This window comes from Carcharhinus amblyrhynchos, chromosome 4 (assembly GCF_965287045.1).
Source record: "Carcharhinus amblyrhynchos chromosome 4, sCarAmb.v2.hapA, whole genome shotgun sequence".
NCBI classification, from domain to species: Eukaryota; Metazoa; Chordata; class Chondrichthyes; order Carcharhiniformes; family Carcharhinidae; genus Carcharhinus; species Carcharhinus amblyrhynchos.
The window spans coordinates 24,224,485-24,237,825 of NC_137327.1; the positions used below are offsets into that span (position 1 = coordinate 24,224,485).

General features: G+C 46.1%; 1 protein-coding gene across 4 annotated transcripts in view; it reads left to right on the forward strand.

Moving 5' to 3' along the window:
- Nucleotides 1-12,902, forward strand: part of uraha (urate (5-hydroxyiso-) hydrolase a) — a 101,796-nt gene extending 88,894 nt beyond the window's left edge. For all 4 annotated transcript variants that reach the window (XM_080186847.1, XM_080186845.1, XM_080186844.1 and 1 more), the window contains 3 exons: nt 5,157-5,296; nt 11,582-11,717; nt 12,391-12,902. In XM_080186847.1, the coding sequence (XP_080042973.1) occupies nt 5,157-5,296; nt 11,582-11,717; nt 12,391-12,480 (366 nt within the window). In that variant the 3' untranslated portion in view covers nt 12,481-12,902. The remainder of the gene's footprint in view (nt 1-5,156; nt 5,297-11,581; nt 11,718-12,390) is intronic.
- Nucleotides 12,903-13,341: the final 439 nt, after the last annotated feature.

Here is a 13,341-nt window from a genome sequence, read left to right on the forward strand (position 1 = left end):
AGAGACTCTTCCCGCTCAAAAAAGACAGTAGGACTAGGGGGCACAGCCTCAAGATAAAGGGGAGGCGGTTTAGAACGGAGTTGAGGAGGAACTTCTTCACTCAAAGGGTGGTGAATCTCTGGAATTCTCTGCCCGTTGAAGTGGTGGAGGCTGCCTCGCTAAATATTTTTAAGAAGCGGGTTGATGGGTTCTTGATAAGAGAGGGGATTAAGGGTTATGGGGAGAGGGCGGGAAAGTGGAACTGAGCCACAACAGATCAGCCATGATCTTATTGAATGGCGGGGCAGGCTCGAAGGGCTAGATGGCCTACTCCTGCTCCTATTTCTTATGTTCTTATGTTTCCAGAAGAGAATAGTTTGGAGAGTGGCTGAAGGATTGGTGCAAGACGGAGGGTTTTACATTTGTTAATCATTGGGAAATATTTGTAAGAGAAGGGCACCTGTATTTGAGGGATGGGGAACACTTAAATGGGAAGGGCACGAATATCTTAGCTGGGAGGTTGGCTGGAATGTTTCGGCAGGGTTTAAACTAATGTGGAGCGGGGGTGGGGATGAAACCGATAGCTCAGTAGGCACTGGGATTGGGAGCGAGTTGGGTGACAGGGTGAGATTAGACAAGAGGAAAATCATCCAGGAGAAGGAGGATCCGAGTGGGCCTAGAGGTCTGGAGTGCGTCTGTTTTAACGCGGGAAGCGTAACGGTAAAACGAATGAACTTAAGGCCTTAATGTTTGCAAGGAATTTAGATGTGGTTGCAGTGACAGAGACGTGGTTAAAAGAAGGGCAGGACTGGCAGCTAAATATTCCTGGGTATAAGTGTTTCAGGCGTCACAGAGGAGGGTCAAAAAGAGGAGGGGGATTGGCGTTGTTAGTTAGGGAGCACATCACAGCAGTGCAGAGGGAGGATAATTTAGAGGAGTCAGGAAATGAGTCGCTGTGGGTGGAGTTCAGGAGTAGGAAGGAAGCAATCACTATGCTAGGGGTATACTATACGCCACCCAATAGCCCGCAGGAAGTGGAAGAAAGTATATGTAAGGAAATTCTGGATAGGTGCAGAAAAAATAGGATTGTTGTAGTGGGAGACTTTAATCTCCCTGGGGTAGATTGGAAGGTGCCTAGGGCTGGGGGTTCGGACGGGGAGGAATTTGTAAAATGTGTACTGGAAGGCTCTTTGGAGCAGTATGTAGCTAGCCCGACTAGAGAGGGGGCTATACTGGATTTAGTTCTGGGAAATGAGCCTGGTCAGGTGGTCGGGGTTGCAGTAGGCGAACATGTGGCAAACAGTGTCCACAATTCTGTCTACTTCAGGATACTAATGGAAAAGGATGAGTGCTGTCCAAAGGGGAAGGTGCTAAATTGGGAGAAGGCTACCTACAGCCGGATTAGGCATGAGCTTAAGGATACTGATTGGGAGAGGTTGTTTGAGGGTAAGTCCACGTTCGGCCATGTGGGAGTCTTTTAAGGGACAACTGAAAAGGTTTCAGGAAAGACATGTGCCAATTAAGAGGAAGGATGGGAAAAGTAGGATTAGAGAGCCATGGATAACTAGGGATATTGAGGACTTGGTCAGGAAGGAAAGAGAGGCGTATGTTAGGCCCAAGCAACTGGGAACGGAGAGAGCATTGGAGGAATACAGAGAGAGTAGGAGGGAACTCAAACAGGGAGTTAGAAGGGCAAAAAGGGGGCATGAAATGGTCTTGGCAGACAGGATTAAGGAAAATCCAAAGGCATTTTACTACTATGTTAGGAACAAAAGGGTGGTTAGAGGAAAAATCAGTCCTTTCAGGGACAGAGGAGGGGAATTGTGCTTAGAGTCCGAGGGAATGGGGACATCCTGAATGGATACTTTGCGTCAGTATTCATGAAGGAGAGGGACTTGTTGTCCAGTACTGTCTTGGAGGGAGTTGTAGACCCGTTGGAGGAAATATCTATTACGAAGGAGGAAGTGTTAGGGTTTTTAGGTAGTATTAAAACTGATAAATCTCCAGGGCCTGATAGCATTTGTCCTAGGCTGCTTAGGGAGATGAGAGATGCAATTGCTGGGCCTTTGACGCAAATCTTTGTCTCTTCTTTGGACACAGGTGAGGTCCCAGAGGAATGGAGGATAGTGAGGTTGGTATCATTGTTTAAAAAGGGTAGTAGGGATAATCTGGGTAATTATAGGCTGGTGAGTTTGACGTCAGTGGTAGGGAAGTTGTTGAAAAGGATCCTTAGTGATAGGATGTATACGCATTTAGAGCATGGCAGTCTGATTAGTGATAGGCAGCATGGCTTTGTAAAGGGGAGGTCGTGCCTTACGAATCTGGTAGAATTTTTTGAGAAGGTGACAAAAACGGTCAACAAAGGACGAGCCATGGATGTCGTCTATATGGATTTCAGTAAGGCGTTTGACAAAGTCCCTCATGGGAGGTTGATGGAAAAGGCTAAGGCTCATGGGATACAAGGACAGGTGTCTAGATGGATTGAGAACTGGCTGGGCAACAGGAGACAGAGAGTAGTAGTGGAAGGGTCTTTTTCTAGCTGGAGGTCTGTAATTAGTGGTGTGCCGCAGGGGTCAGTACTGGGACCTTTGCTATTTGTAATATACATAAATGACTTGGAAGAGGGAGTAAGTGGTGTGATCAGCAAGTTTGCAGATGACATGAAGATGGCTGGACTTGCTGATAGTAGCAGTGTCAGGCAATACAGCAGGATATAGATAGGCTGGTATATTGGGCAGAGAAATGGCAGATGGAATTTAATCCAGATAAATGCGAGGTGATGCAGTTTGGAACAAATAATGTCGGGGGGAGTTATACGATAAATGGTAGGCCTATTAAGAGTATAGAAACGCAGAGGGACCTAAGGGTGCAAGTACACAAGCCCTTGAAGGTGGCAGTACAGGTGGAGAAGGTGACAAAGAAGGCTTATGGTATGCTTGCCTTTATAGGAAGGGGTATAGAGTATAAAAGCTGGCGTCTAATGTTGCAGTTGTATAGAACGTTGGTTAGGCCGCATTTGGAGTACTACATCCAGTTCTGGTCGCCTTCCTACTGGAAGGATGTGGAGACCCTGGACAGAGTGCAGAGGAGGTATACTAGGATGCTGCCTGGTATGGAAGGACTGAGCTATGAGGAGAGATTGGGCAAACTGGGGCTGTTCTCCTTAGAAAGGTGGGGAATGAGGGGAGATCTAATAGAAGTGTATAAGATTATAAGAACATAAGAACATAAGAAATAGGAGCAGGAGTAGGCCATCTAGCCCTTCGAGCCTGCCCCGCCATTCAATAAGATCATGGCTGATCTGTCGTGGCTCAGTTCCACATTCCCGCCCTCTCCCCATAACCCTTAATCCCCTCGCTTACCAAAAACCCATCAACCTGCGTCTTAAAAATATTTAGCGAGGCAGCCTCCACCACTTCAACGGGCAGAGAATTCCAGAGATTCACCACCCTTTGAGTGAAGAAGTTCCTCCTCAACTCCGTTCTAAACCATCCCCCCTTTTATCTTGAGGCTATGCCCCCTGGTCCTACTGTCCTTTCTGAGCGGGAAGAGTCTCTCCACCTCTATCCTATCCATCCCATTCATCATCTTACATGTCTCAATGAGATCTCCCCTCATTCTTCTAAACTCTAACGAGTACAAGCCTAATTTATTCAGCCTCTCCTCATAGCTCAACCCCCTCAACTCCGGCATCAGCCTAGTAAACCTCCTCTGCACTCCCTCCAAGGCCAAAATATCCTTGCGTAAGTGCAGCGACCAAAACTGCACACAGTACTCCAGCTGCGGCCTCACCAATGCCCTATACAGCTGCAGCAAGACCTCCCTACTTTTATATTCTATCCCCCTCGCTATGAAGGCCAGCATCCCATTCGCCTTCCTGACCACCTGCTGCACCTGCAGGCTGGGTTTTTGCGACTCATGCACAAGGACCCCGAGGTCCCTCTGCACCGTCGCCTGCTGAGATGGAGTGAACAGTGGTAAACTTTTTCCTAGGTTGGATACAAAAATTACGAGGGGCCATGGGGTTAGGGTGAGGGGGCGAGGTATAATTCGGATGTTAGAGGGAGGTTTTTCACACAGAGGGTTGTGGGGGCCTGGAATGCACTGCCAAGTAGGGTGGTGGAGGCAAACACGCTAGAGTTGTTTAAGGTTTACTTAGATAGGCACATGAGTGGACTAGAGATGGAGGGATATAGGAGACTGTTCTAAATAAAGGTCAAGAGCCCTGGGACGTTCCTGGGAATCAATTGATTCCTATGGACCTTCCAACATATTTTATGGCTCACTTGTCTTACGCCTGAGCTTCTGGGGATTCCGTGAATGTCTGTATAAGTTGAGCATGTTTATTGATGTCTTTTCTTTTAATCCACAGGTGATTCGGTCCGCCTTGTTGTCCAACAAGGGGCATACACGTGGTGGGTTGTGCAAGGGCTACTCTTGGACGTTGCTTCGAGAGTTGCCTAGTGCTTCACGTCATTAGTGTATGCTTAAACTGGACCAGCTGACGGGCAACACGACAGCTCAGTGACTATCACTGTTTGCTGTGCAGATACATGGATTTGGGCCAGTGTCTGTGGGAGTTTGTGCATTCTCCCCGTGCTTGTGTGGGTTTTCTCCAGGCGCTCCGATTTCCTCCCACACCCCAAAAACGTGCTGTTAGGCTGATTGGTGTAACAAATTGTCCTTAAACTAGCCGTCCCTCCATCTGGTTATGGCTCCTTTATTGTGGAGTCCAGTAGACGTAGACAAAGGTGATAGGTAGAAGAGGGCACTCACAATGTTAAAATGGCGGCACGGGCTCGTTGGGCCGAAGGGCCTGTTTCCCATGCTGTGTTGTTCTTTGTTCTTTGGATCTGGAGTCACGTCGAGGCACTTCAGAGACTACTGCCTCGTTACACGGCAGTCATTTAGCTGGCAGGTAGGTAGGTCAGTGTCATTGTTTATAACCAGAGAGATACTTCTAAATGTGAAACTATTTAGACTCATCAACAAAACAGGAATAGACTTGTAAAATCAAGACAGCAGGATCAGGATAGATAATTCTGCGTCTAACCCACACAAAGAGTAAAAGGAAGAGCCATAAGGATGCAGGAGCTGACTGTTTACTGCACTGTGTCTAGATGTAATGTACAGTTTGATTAATAAAGTTAACTAATTGAACAACTTCTGTGTAATAGGACAACTCTCCAGCCTGCGGAATGGCACAGAGTCCTCTAACTACCCACATACTCAACACAGCACAAGGTGTTCCTGCTGCTCATGTCGCTGTCAATGTTTCCAGAGTGGAGGACAAGGCGTGGAGAGAGATTGCAAGAGGGTAAAGTCAAATTTAACCATGAATGGCTGAAAGGAAGATTCACTTAGAGGAGCACATGAGAGTAAAAATCAGTTATGTTTTTGTCAGCCAGCTGTTTGATCTTGCTTTCCCCCGGTGTGTAATTATCAGACTATTGCCAAAAGGGAAGAAAATGTCCTTTTATTGCTTGTTCTCTAAAGAGACACAAAAAAAATGTATTCACGCTGTCACCAGGATAAAAGAGGAAATTTAAAACAGTGCTGTTTTGATTTGATTCAGATCACTTTTACACATCTAAATCTTACCACAATAACAAAATCAGTGTGAACCCAACAGTTAACTTCAGGGATGCTAGTGTCCCAGAATGGTGTCGGAACACATTGTTTATTGGGATGCTAACTAAAAGTCTCTCCGGTCTCCTCTAACAGGCGATAACTCCATTGTAAACATACTGGACTTGCTAAAGGCTGAAGCGTACTGGTGACCTTGCCACATCTAACAGGTTTACTCTGGGAATGTTGCTAGCTGTGCAGGATCCACGACCAGAAGAACAATAGATGAGCTGGTCTCTGAGCTTCAGACACTGAGGCTCATCAGGGGGAGAGAGGGTATCATTGTCAATGGGGTGCAAGAGACATCCACCCCCCCCCCTAGACTGGCTAACTCTAAGGGTCAGGAACAAGAGGGGGCTGCTGAGAGGAGGAAGGAGGGTGGGGACCGGAGGAAGGAGGGTGGGGACTGGAGGCCTCAGCCTCTCAATCTGCATAACAGGTTTAAGGTTCTTGCTTCCAGTCTGGACGAGAACGAGGGAGGTGAGGTTGGTGAGCAAACTGCACACGGTACAGTGATGCAGACGCAGGATATAGGCAAAGAGAAGGTGATAAGGAACGTAGTCGTAATTGGGGACAGTGGGGTTAAGGGTATTGACACTGTCCTTTGTCACAATGACAAAGTGCACAGAAGGGTGTGTTGTCTGCCTGGTGCTCGGGTCCGGGATGTCACATCTGGGCTGCAGAGGAACCTGGAGTGGGAGGGTGAGAATCCGGTCGTTGTAGTACATGTGGGTGCCAACGACATAGGCAAAATGCAAACTGAGGATCTGGGGAGGGAGTATGAAAAGCTGGGAATGGAATTAAAAAGTGGAACCGACAAGGTGGTTATCTCTGGGCTACTGCCTGAACTGAGTGCAGACGGGCGTAAGGTTGATAAGATTAAGGAAGTGAATGGGTGGCTCAGGGATTGGTGTGGGAGGAGTGGGTTTGAATTTATGGGGCATTGGCATCAGTATTGGGGTAGGTGGGACCTGTTCGGGTGGGATGGGGTTGGTCTGAACAATGCTGGGACCAGAGTCCTGGCGAATCGTGTAAATAGGACTGTAGACAGGGCTTCAAACTAATTGGGGGGGGGAGGGTGCGAGGGTAGGTGACATTACGGAGTCTAAAGTTAAGGAGAGGGTACAGGTAAGGATAGAGGCCGAGGATGTCCCAATAATAAAGGGAGTAGGGGGCGTGAGTATGGTTGGTGGCGTTCTGACAAATAGGGTCCAGGTGAAGGCTGGGTTGAAGGCGCTTTATCTGAATGCATGAAGCATTCGGAATAAAGTGGATGAGCTGGTGGCGCAGATCGACACAAATGGATATGATCTGGTGGCCATTACAGAGACGTGGCTGCAAGATGACAGGGACTGGGAGCTGAATATCCAGGGGTATCAAGTGTTTAGGAAGGATAGGCGGGAGGAAGGATTAAGGATAGAATCAGGGTGGTAGCAAGGGATGATATAGGAACCAAAGAGCAGAAAATGGAATCGTTGTGGGTAGAGATTAGGAACAGCAAAGGGAGGAAGACGCTGGTGGGTGTCGTCTATAGGCCCCCAGATAATGATCTGGAGGAGGGGCGGGCTGTTAACGCGCAAATAAGTGCAGCGTGCAGGAATGGAATGGCGATAATTATGGGGGATTTCAATCTACATATTGATTGGTCGATCCATGTTGGACGCGGTGGGCTCGAGGAGGAGTTCTTGGAATGCTGCCGGGATAGTTTCTTCGAACAGTGTGTGTTGGAGCCGATGAGGGAGCGAGCTATCTTGGATCTGGTGTTATGTAACGAGGCGGGTAGAATTAGGGACCTTGTGGTGAAGGATCCTCTTGGGGAGAGTGATCATTGTATGGTGGAGTTTCTGGTGCAGATGGAGGAGGAGAAAGTGGGTTCCTGGACACGCGTCCTTTGTTTGAACAGAGGGGAGTACGGTAGGATGAGAGAAGAATTGGCGAATGTGGACTGGGGGAGCGCGTTGGAAGGTAGGTCTGCTGAAGAGCAGTGGAGGATCTTTAAGGAGATCTTTCTTGGTGCTCAGCAGAAATTTATTCCGATGGTTAAAAAGGACCGTAGGAGGAGAGGTAAAAAGCCGTGGATAACGAAGGAGGTGAAGGAAAGTGTTAAATTAAAAGCGGAGGCGTTTCGAGTAGCTAAGAGTAGTGGGCGAGAAGAGGATTGGGAGAGGTTTAAAAGTCAACAAAGATTGACAAAGAAGTTGATAAAGAAGGGTAGGAGAAACTATGGAGCTGGGCTAGCGCTTAATATAAAAAAGGATAGCAAGAGTTTTTATAAATATATAAAAAGGAAGAGGCTGGCTAGGGTGAACGTTGGTCCCTTAGAGGATGAGAAGGGGGACTTAGTGGTAGGGGATAGGGAAATGGCTGAGGCCTTGAATAACTTTTTTGTTTCGGTCTTCACGGAGGAGGACGTGAATAATTTGCCGGGTGTTAGTGATGGAAAGATGGTAGGACAGGAGGGTCTCAATGACATTATAGTTACTAGAGAGACGGTGCTCGACAGACTGGAGGGACTGATTGTGGACAAGTCCCCAGGACCTGATGGAATGCATCCAAGGGTTCTGAAAGAAATGGCGGAGGTGATAGTGGATGCCTTGGTGGTTATTTTCCAAACGTCGCTGGATTCCGGGGAGGTGCCGGAAGATTGGAAAACGGCTAATGTTACGCTGTTGTTTAAGAAGGGTGCCAGGCAAAAGGCAGGGAATTATAGGCCGGTTAGTTTAACGTCTGTTGTAGGTAAAATGTTAGAATCCGTCATCAAGGAGGAAATAGCGAGGCATCTTGAGGGGAATTGCTTGATAGAGCAGACGCAGCACGGTTTTGTTAAGGGGAAGTCGTGTCTGACAAATTTATTGGAATTCTATGAGGATGTGTCTAGGGCGGTGGATAGAGGAGAGCCGGTGGATGTGGTCTTTCTTGATTTTCAGAAGGCGTTTGACAAGGTACCTCACAAGAGGTTATTGCAGAAGGTAAGGGGGCATGGAGTTGGGGGTAGGGTGTTAGCGTGTATAGAGGATTGGCTGTCAAATAGGAGGCAGAGAGTGGGGGTCAATGGGTGCTATTCGGATTGGTGGTTGGTGACTAGTGGAGTGCCCCAGGGGTCGGTGCTGGGGCCTCAGCTTTTTACCATTTATATAGATGATCTGGAGGAGGGAACCGAGTGTATGGTGTCGAAATTTGCTGATGACACCAACATTGGTGGAACGGCAAATTGCGCGGAGGGTGTGGAGAGTCTGCAGAAGGATCTAGATAGGCTGGGCGAATGGGCCAGGAAATGGCAAATGGAATTTAATGTTGGCAAGTGCGAGGTGGTCCACTTTGGTAGGAATAATGGTAGGAAGGATTATTACTTACGTGGCGAAAAACTGCAGCAGGCGACGGTGCAGAGGGACCTCGGGGTCCTTGTGCATGAGTTGCAAAAACCCAGCCTGCAGGTGCAGCAGGTGGTCAGGAAGGCGAATGGGATGCTGGCCTTCATAGCGAGGGGGATTGAATATAAAAGTAGGGAGGTCTTGCTGCAGCTGTATAGGGCACTGGTGAGGCCGCAGCTGGAGTACTGTGTGCAGTTTTGGTCGCCGCACTTACGCAAGGATATTTTGGCCTTGGAGGGAGTGCAGAGGAGGTTTACTAGGCTGATGCTGGAGTTGAGGGGGTTGAGCTATGAGGAGAGGCTGAATAAACTAGGCTTGTACTCGTTAGAGCTTAGAAGAATGAGGGGAGATCTCGTTGAGACATATAAGATGATGAATGGGATGGATAGGATAGAGGTGGAGCCTCTATCCTGCTCAGAAAGGACAGTAGGACTAGGGGGCACAGCCTCAAGATAAAGGGGGGGCGGGTTAGAACAGAGTTGAGGAGGAACTTTTTCACTCAAAGGGTGGTGAATCTCTGGAATTCTCTGCCCGTTGAAGTGGTGGAGGCTGCCTCGCTAAATATTTTTAAGACGCGGGTTGATGGGTTTTTGATAAGAGAGGGGATTAAGGGTTATGGGGAGAGGGCGGGAAAGTGGAACTGAGCCACGACAGATCAGCCATGATCTTATTGAATGGCGGGGCAGGCTCGAAGGGCTGGATGGCCTACTCCTGCTCCTATTTCTTATGTTCTTATGTTCTTATAGGAGCAGTGATATTCTAGCTTTCCTTCTAAAAAAAACTAATTCATGTACCTAATAATTTGTTTGCCAATGATACTAATTCACAAAGGCCTTTAAACTTTACATATTATGAACTGAATTCTGACTGCCGGCTTATCAATTCGGGATTTCACTGAGCAATTTCTGGATACTGGCATAAATAGCATTCTTGAACGTTTAAAATTCAGTATTGGGCTATAAGCAGCCTATAAACCAACCTTCTCCAATGCTTTTCCCTCCACTGGCCAACTCATTGCAGCTGCCTGTGCTGGGTTCCACCCTCACTTATCTGATAATAGCCAAAGCTTCTCTAATAAAGATTTCCCTTTATCCTCATCTATATGCTGCTCTTTGGCAACATCATTTCACATGTATATGGATGACATTCAACTCTGTCTCTGCACAATCTCTTATCAATCTTCATTGTCTGTTAGACTGCTTGTTCAACATCCAGTTTTAGTTCAGCTGCAATTTCCGCCAATTAAATGTTGGAAGGATATCTTCATCATGAACTCAGTACCATTTCCACCAAATCTATGTTCCTCGCCAGCCACAGTCTCAGCTTGAATAAATGTTTGCAAGCTCAACATCCTACAGTGTTATACCACAGACTTGAGCTTCCAACTCATAGCCTGTCTGTCATGAAGACTGACTACTTCCATGTTGACCCTGGTAGATTTGAGTTTCAGTAGCAGATAAGCTATGTGTTGTTTCCAGATTCAACTAGTCCCAAGACAGTGGCCAGCCCTTGTCCTTCAGGGGCTTCAACTCATTCAAAATTCTACTGCCTGTGCCCTATCTTCCAGTAAAATCTCTTCACCCCATTCTCATTGAACTAATTGTATTTAGGAACCCAGTTTCTTTAAATTTAAAATTCTCATCATTCTTAAATACCTTCATTGCTTTGCTCTTCCTTACTTATAGAACCTCCACTAGCTCACCAATCCCACCCCTCTTGCCAACGACATCCACTGTGGCCCCACTCCTGAACACTGGTTCTAGCTCTTGGGGCCCCTGTGAATCCCAAACCTCTATTCACCCATTGGCGCAATACATTGCAATGATTGCCTTAGTGTTACAAATTCATAGAGTATACAACATGGAAGAACACCTCCCCCACTTCTTCTATCCATCTGTGAATAAGTTTTTAATCACCCCCTTAGTAATATCTCCTTTGGTTTGATATTTCTAGTTTTCTTTACACCTTTGTGCAGCATCTTTTTGATGCTGAAGTGGAAGTTGTTGGCCATTTTATTAAAAATATTTTTTGTTATAGCAGGAAGCATAAAGAATCAGTTTCTTGTCACTGCAACCTTTATTGACAAAAATGAGCAACAGTAGCTTGTGTTGCACAGTTTATTTCACACTTTGCTCTTAAGTCACTATTGTGTAAACTAAATAATGCCATTTAGTACTGCTTGCTTAAAGTAGTGGGGGGAGGGGAGCATGAGGGAGAAAAATAATTTTGAGACACGGTGACACTGTGGTTAGCACTGCTCCCTCACAGCACTAGGAATCTGGGTTCAATTTCTGGCTTGGGCCACTGTGTGGAGGTTGCACGTTCTCTGTGTCTGTGTGGGTTTCCTCCGAGTGTTCCAGATTCCTCCCCCAGTCCAAAGATGTGCGAGTTAGGTGGATTGGCCATGCTAAATTGCCCCTTAGTGTCAGGGGGACTAGCTAGGGTAAATGAATGGAGTTAGGGCCTGGGTGGGATTGTGGTCGGTGCAGACTCAATGGGCTGAATAGTATCCTTCTGCACTGTATTATTCTATGATTTCACAGCCTAGACAAAAATATAGGAAGCAAATGCTGTGACTTTGCTGTGCAATTCTGTGTCTGCAGGGTTACAAACTCCGATGGCAGGTGTCCAGGTCTTCTTACTTCAGAAACCTTTGTTCCTGGGACATACAAGATGAAGTTTGCAACAGATGAATATTGGCAATCATTAAAGATGGCCAGTTTCTATCCATACATAGAGGTAACAACTACGCAAAATGTTGTATCCAAGATTTTAACTTTCAACATAAATCATGCAACACAGGAGAAGTGAAATTTATTTCTAATATATAATATTTATGTTAGATGCCTAATGCCTGTTCAAATAAACTTAATGAAATTGTGTGAGTACGTTGTAATGAGGATACAAGTATTTCATTTGCACTGCATTCATCTGGTTAGGTACACTGGCCGTGCTAAATTCTCCCTCAGTGTACCCGAACAGGTGCTGGAGTGTAGGGAGTTTTCACAGTAACTTCACTGCAGTATTAATGTAAGCCTTACTTGTGATCTAATAAATAAAGTTTATTTATTAATTGCATTTGCTGCAAGTAAATGAGAGCATTTACTTGCAGCAAATGCTCTATAACTTTGTTTCCTATTAAATGTTTCCTATTAAATGATTTTTTAATTTATTTTACGACAGGAGTTTTTGAGGTACATATATTTAAACAATTTTATAGAGATAATTTGAATTTTGTGTGATAATCTGAAATGGAAAGTAGTGAATTGCCAGCCCATTTTACATCACTCCTTGTACTTACATTTCCATTTCATGTCATTGCACAAAGTCAGAATTGCCCCGTGTTCAAAAAGCAAGGAATTTATCTGTTTGGAGTTGATAGCTGATTCTGTCTTATTGTGTGTTCTCACAGGTTGTTTTCAACGTCTCGGATGCAAGTCAGAAGCACCACATTGCTCTTCTCCTGAGTCCCTTCTCGTACAGTACCTACCGGGGATCCTAGCCAAGTACTCTAACCAACAGTAACATGGATTAGAATCAGTTTTAGTTCCTGTATAATTAAGTATCACCTTGCAAGTATTTAGATTTGAGCAAAATCCAGAGGAATGGAGTGAACACTGTTTTATTTTGCTACACTGTTTATGTTATAACAACTTGAGATATGGATTCAAAAAAGGTTGATGTGTGTTGGCCTTTTCCTCAAGGAGATGAAGTTTAAAATCATATTAAGGAAGTTATGCTTCACCTTAGACAAGGAATCCCGACAGTGCAGAAATTTTACCTAGATCCCTTGCCCCACTCCTCAGCCGCAACTTCTGATGGCTAATCCACCTAACCTACACATCTATGGACTGCGGCAGGAAACCGGAACACCCAGACGAAATCCATGCAGTCATGGGGGAATATGCAAACTACACACACACACACACATGAGGCTGGAATTGAACCCAGGTTCCTGGAGCCACGAGGCAGTAGTGCTAACCACTGTACCACCCAGCTTGTATGGAGGATTCCCCACAGCCTTGAGGATTCAGGGTAGCCCATTTTGGACAGAAATGAGATATTTCTTCACTCAGAGTGGTGAGCCTGTGGAATTCATTACCACAGGAAGTAGTTGATGCCAAAAGATTGAATGTATTCAAGAGGCAGCTTGATATAGCACTTAGGGCAAATGGGATCAAAGATAATGGGGGGAAAGCAAGATTAGGCTATTGAGTTGGACAGTCAGCCCTGATCATGATGAATGGTGAAGCAGGATCGAAGGGCCAAATGGCCTCCTCCTTCCCCTATCTTCTATGTCTATGGAACATTAGTTAAACCCCATTTGCAATACTGCATTCAGTTCTGGGAACTGCACCTCAGA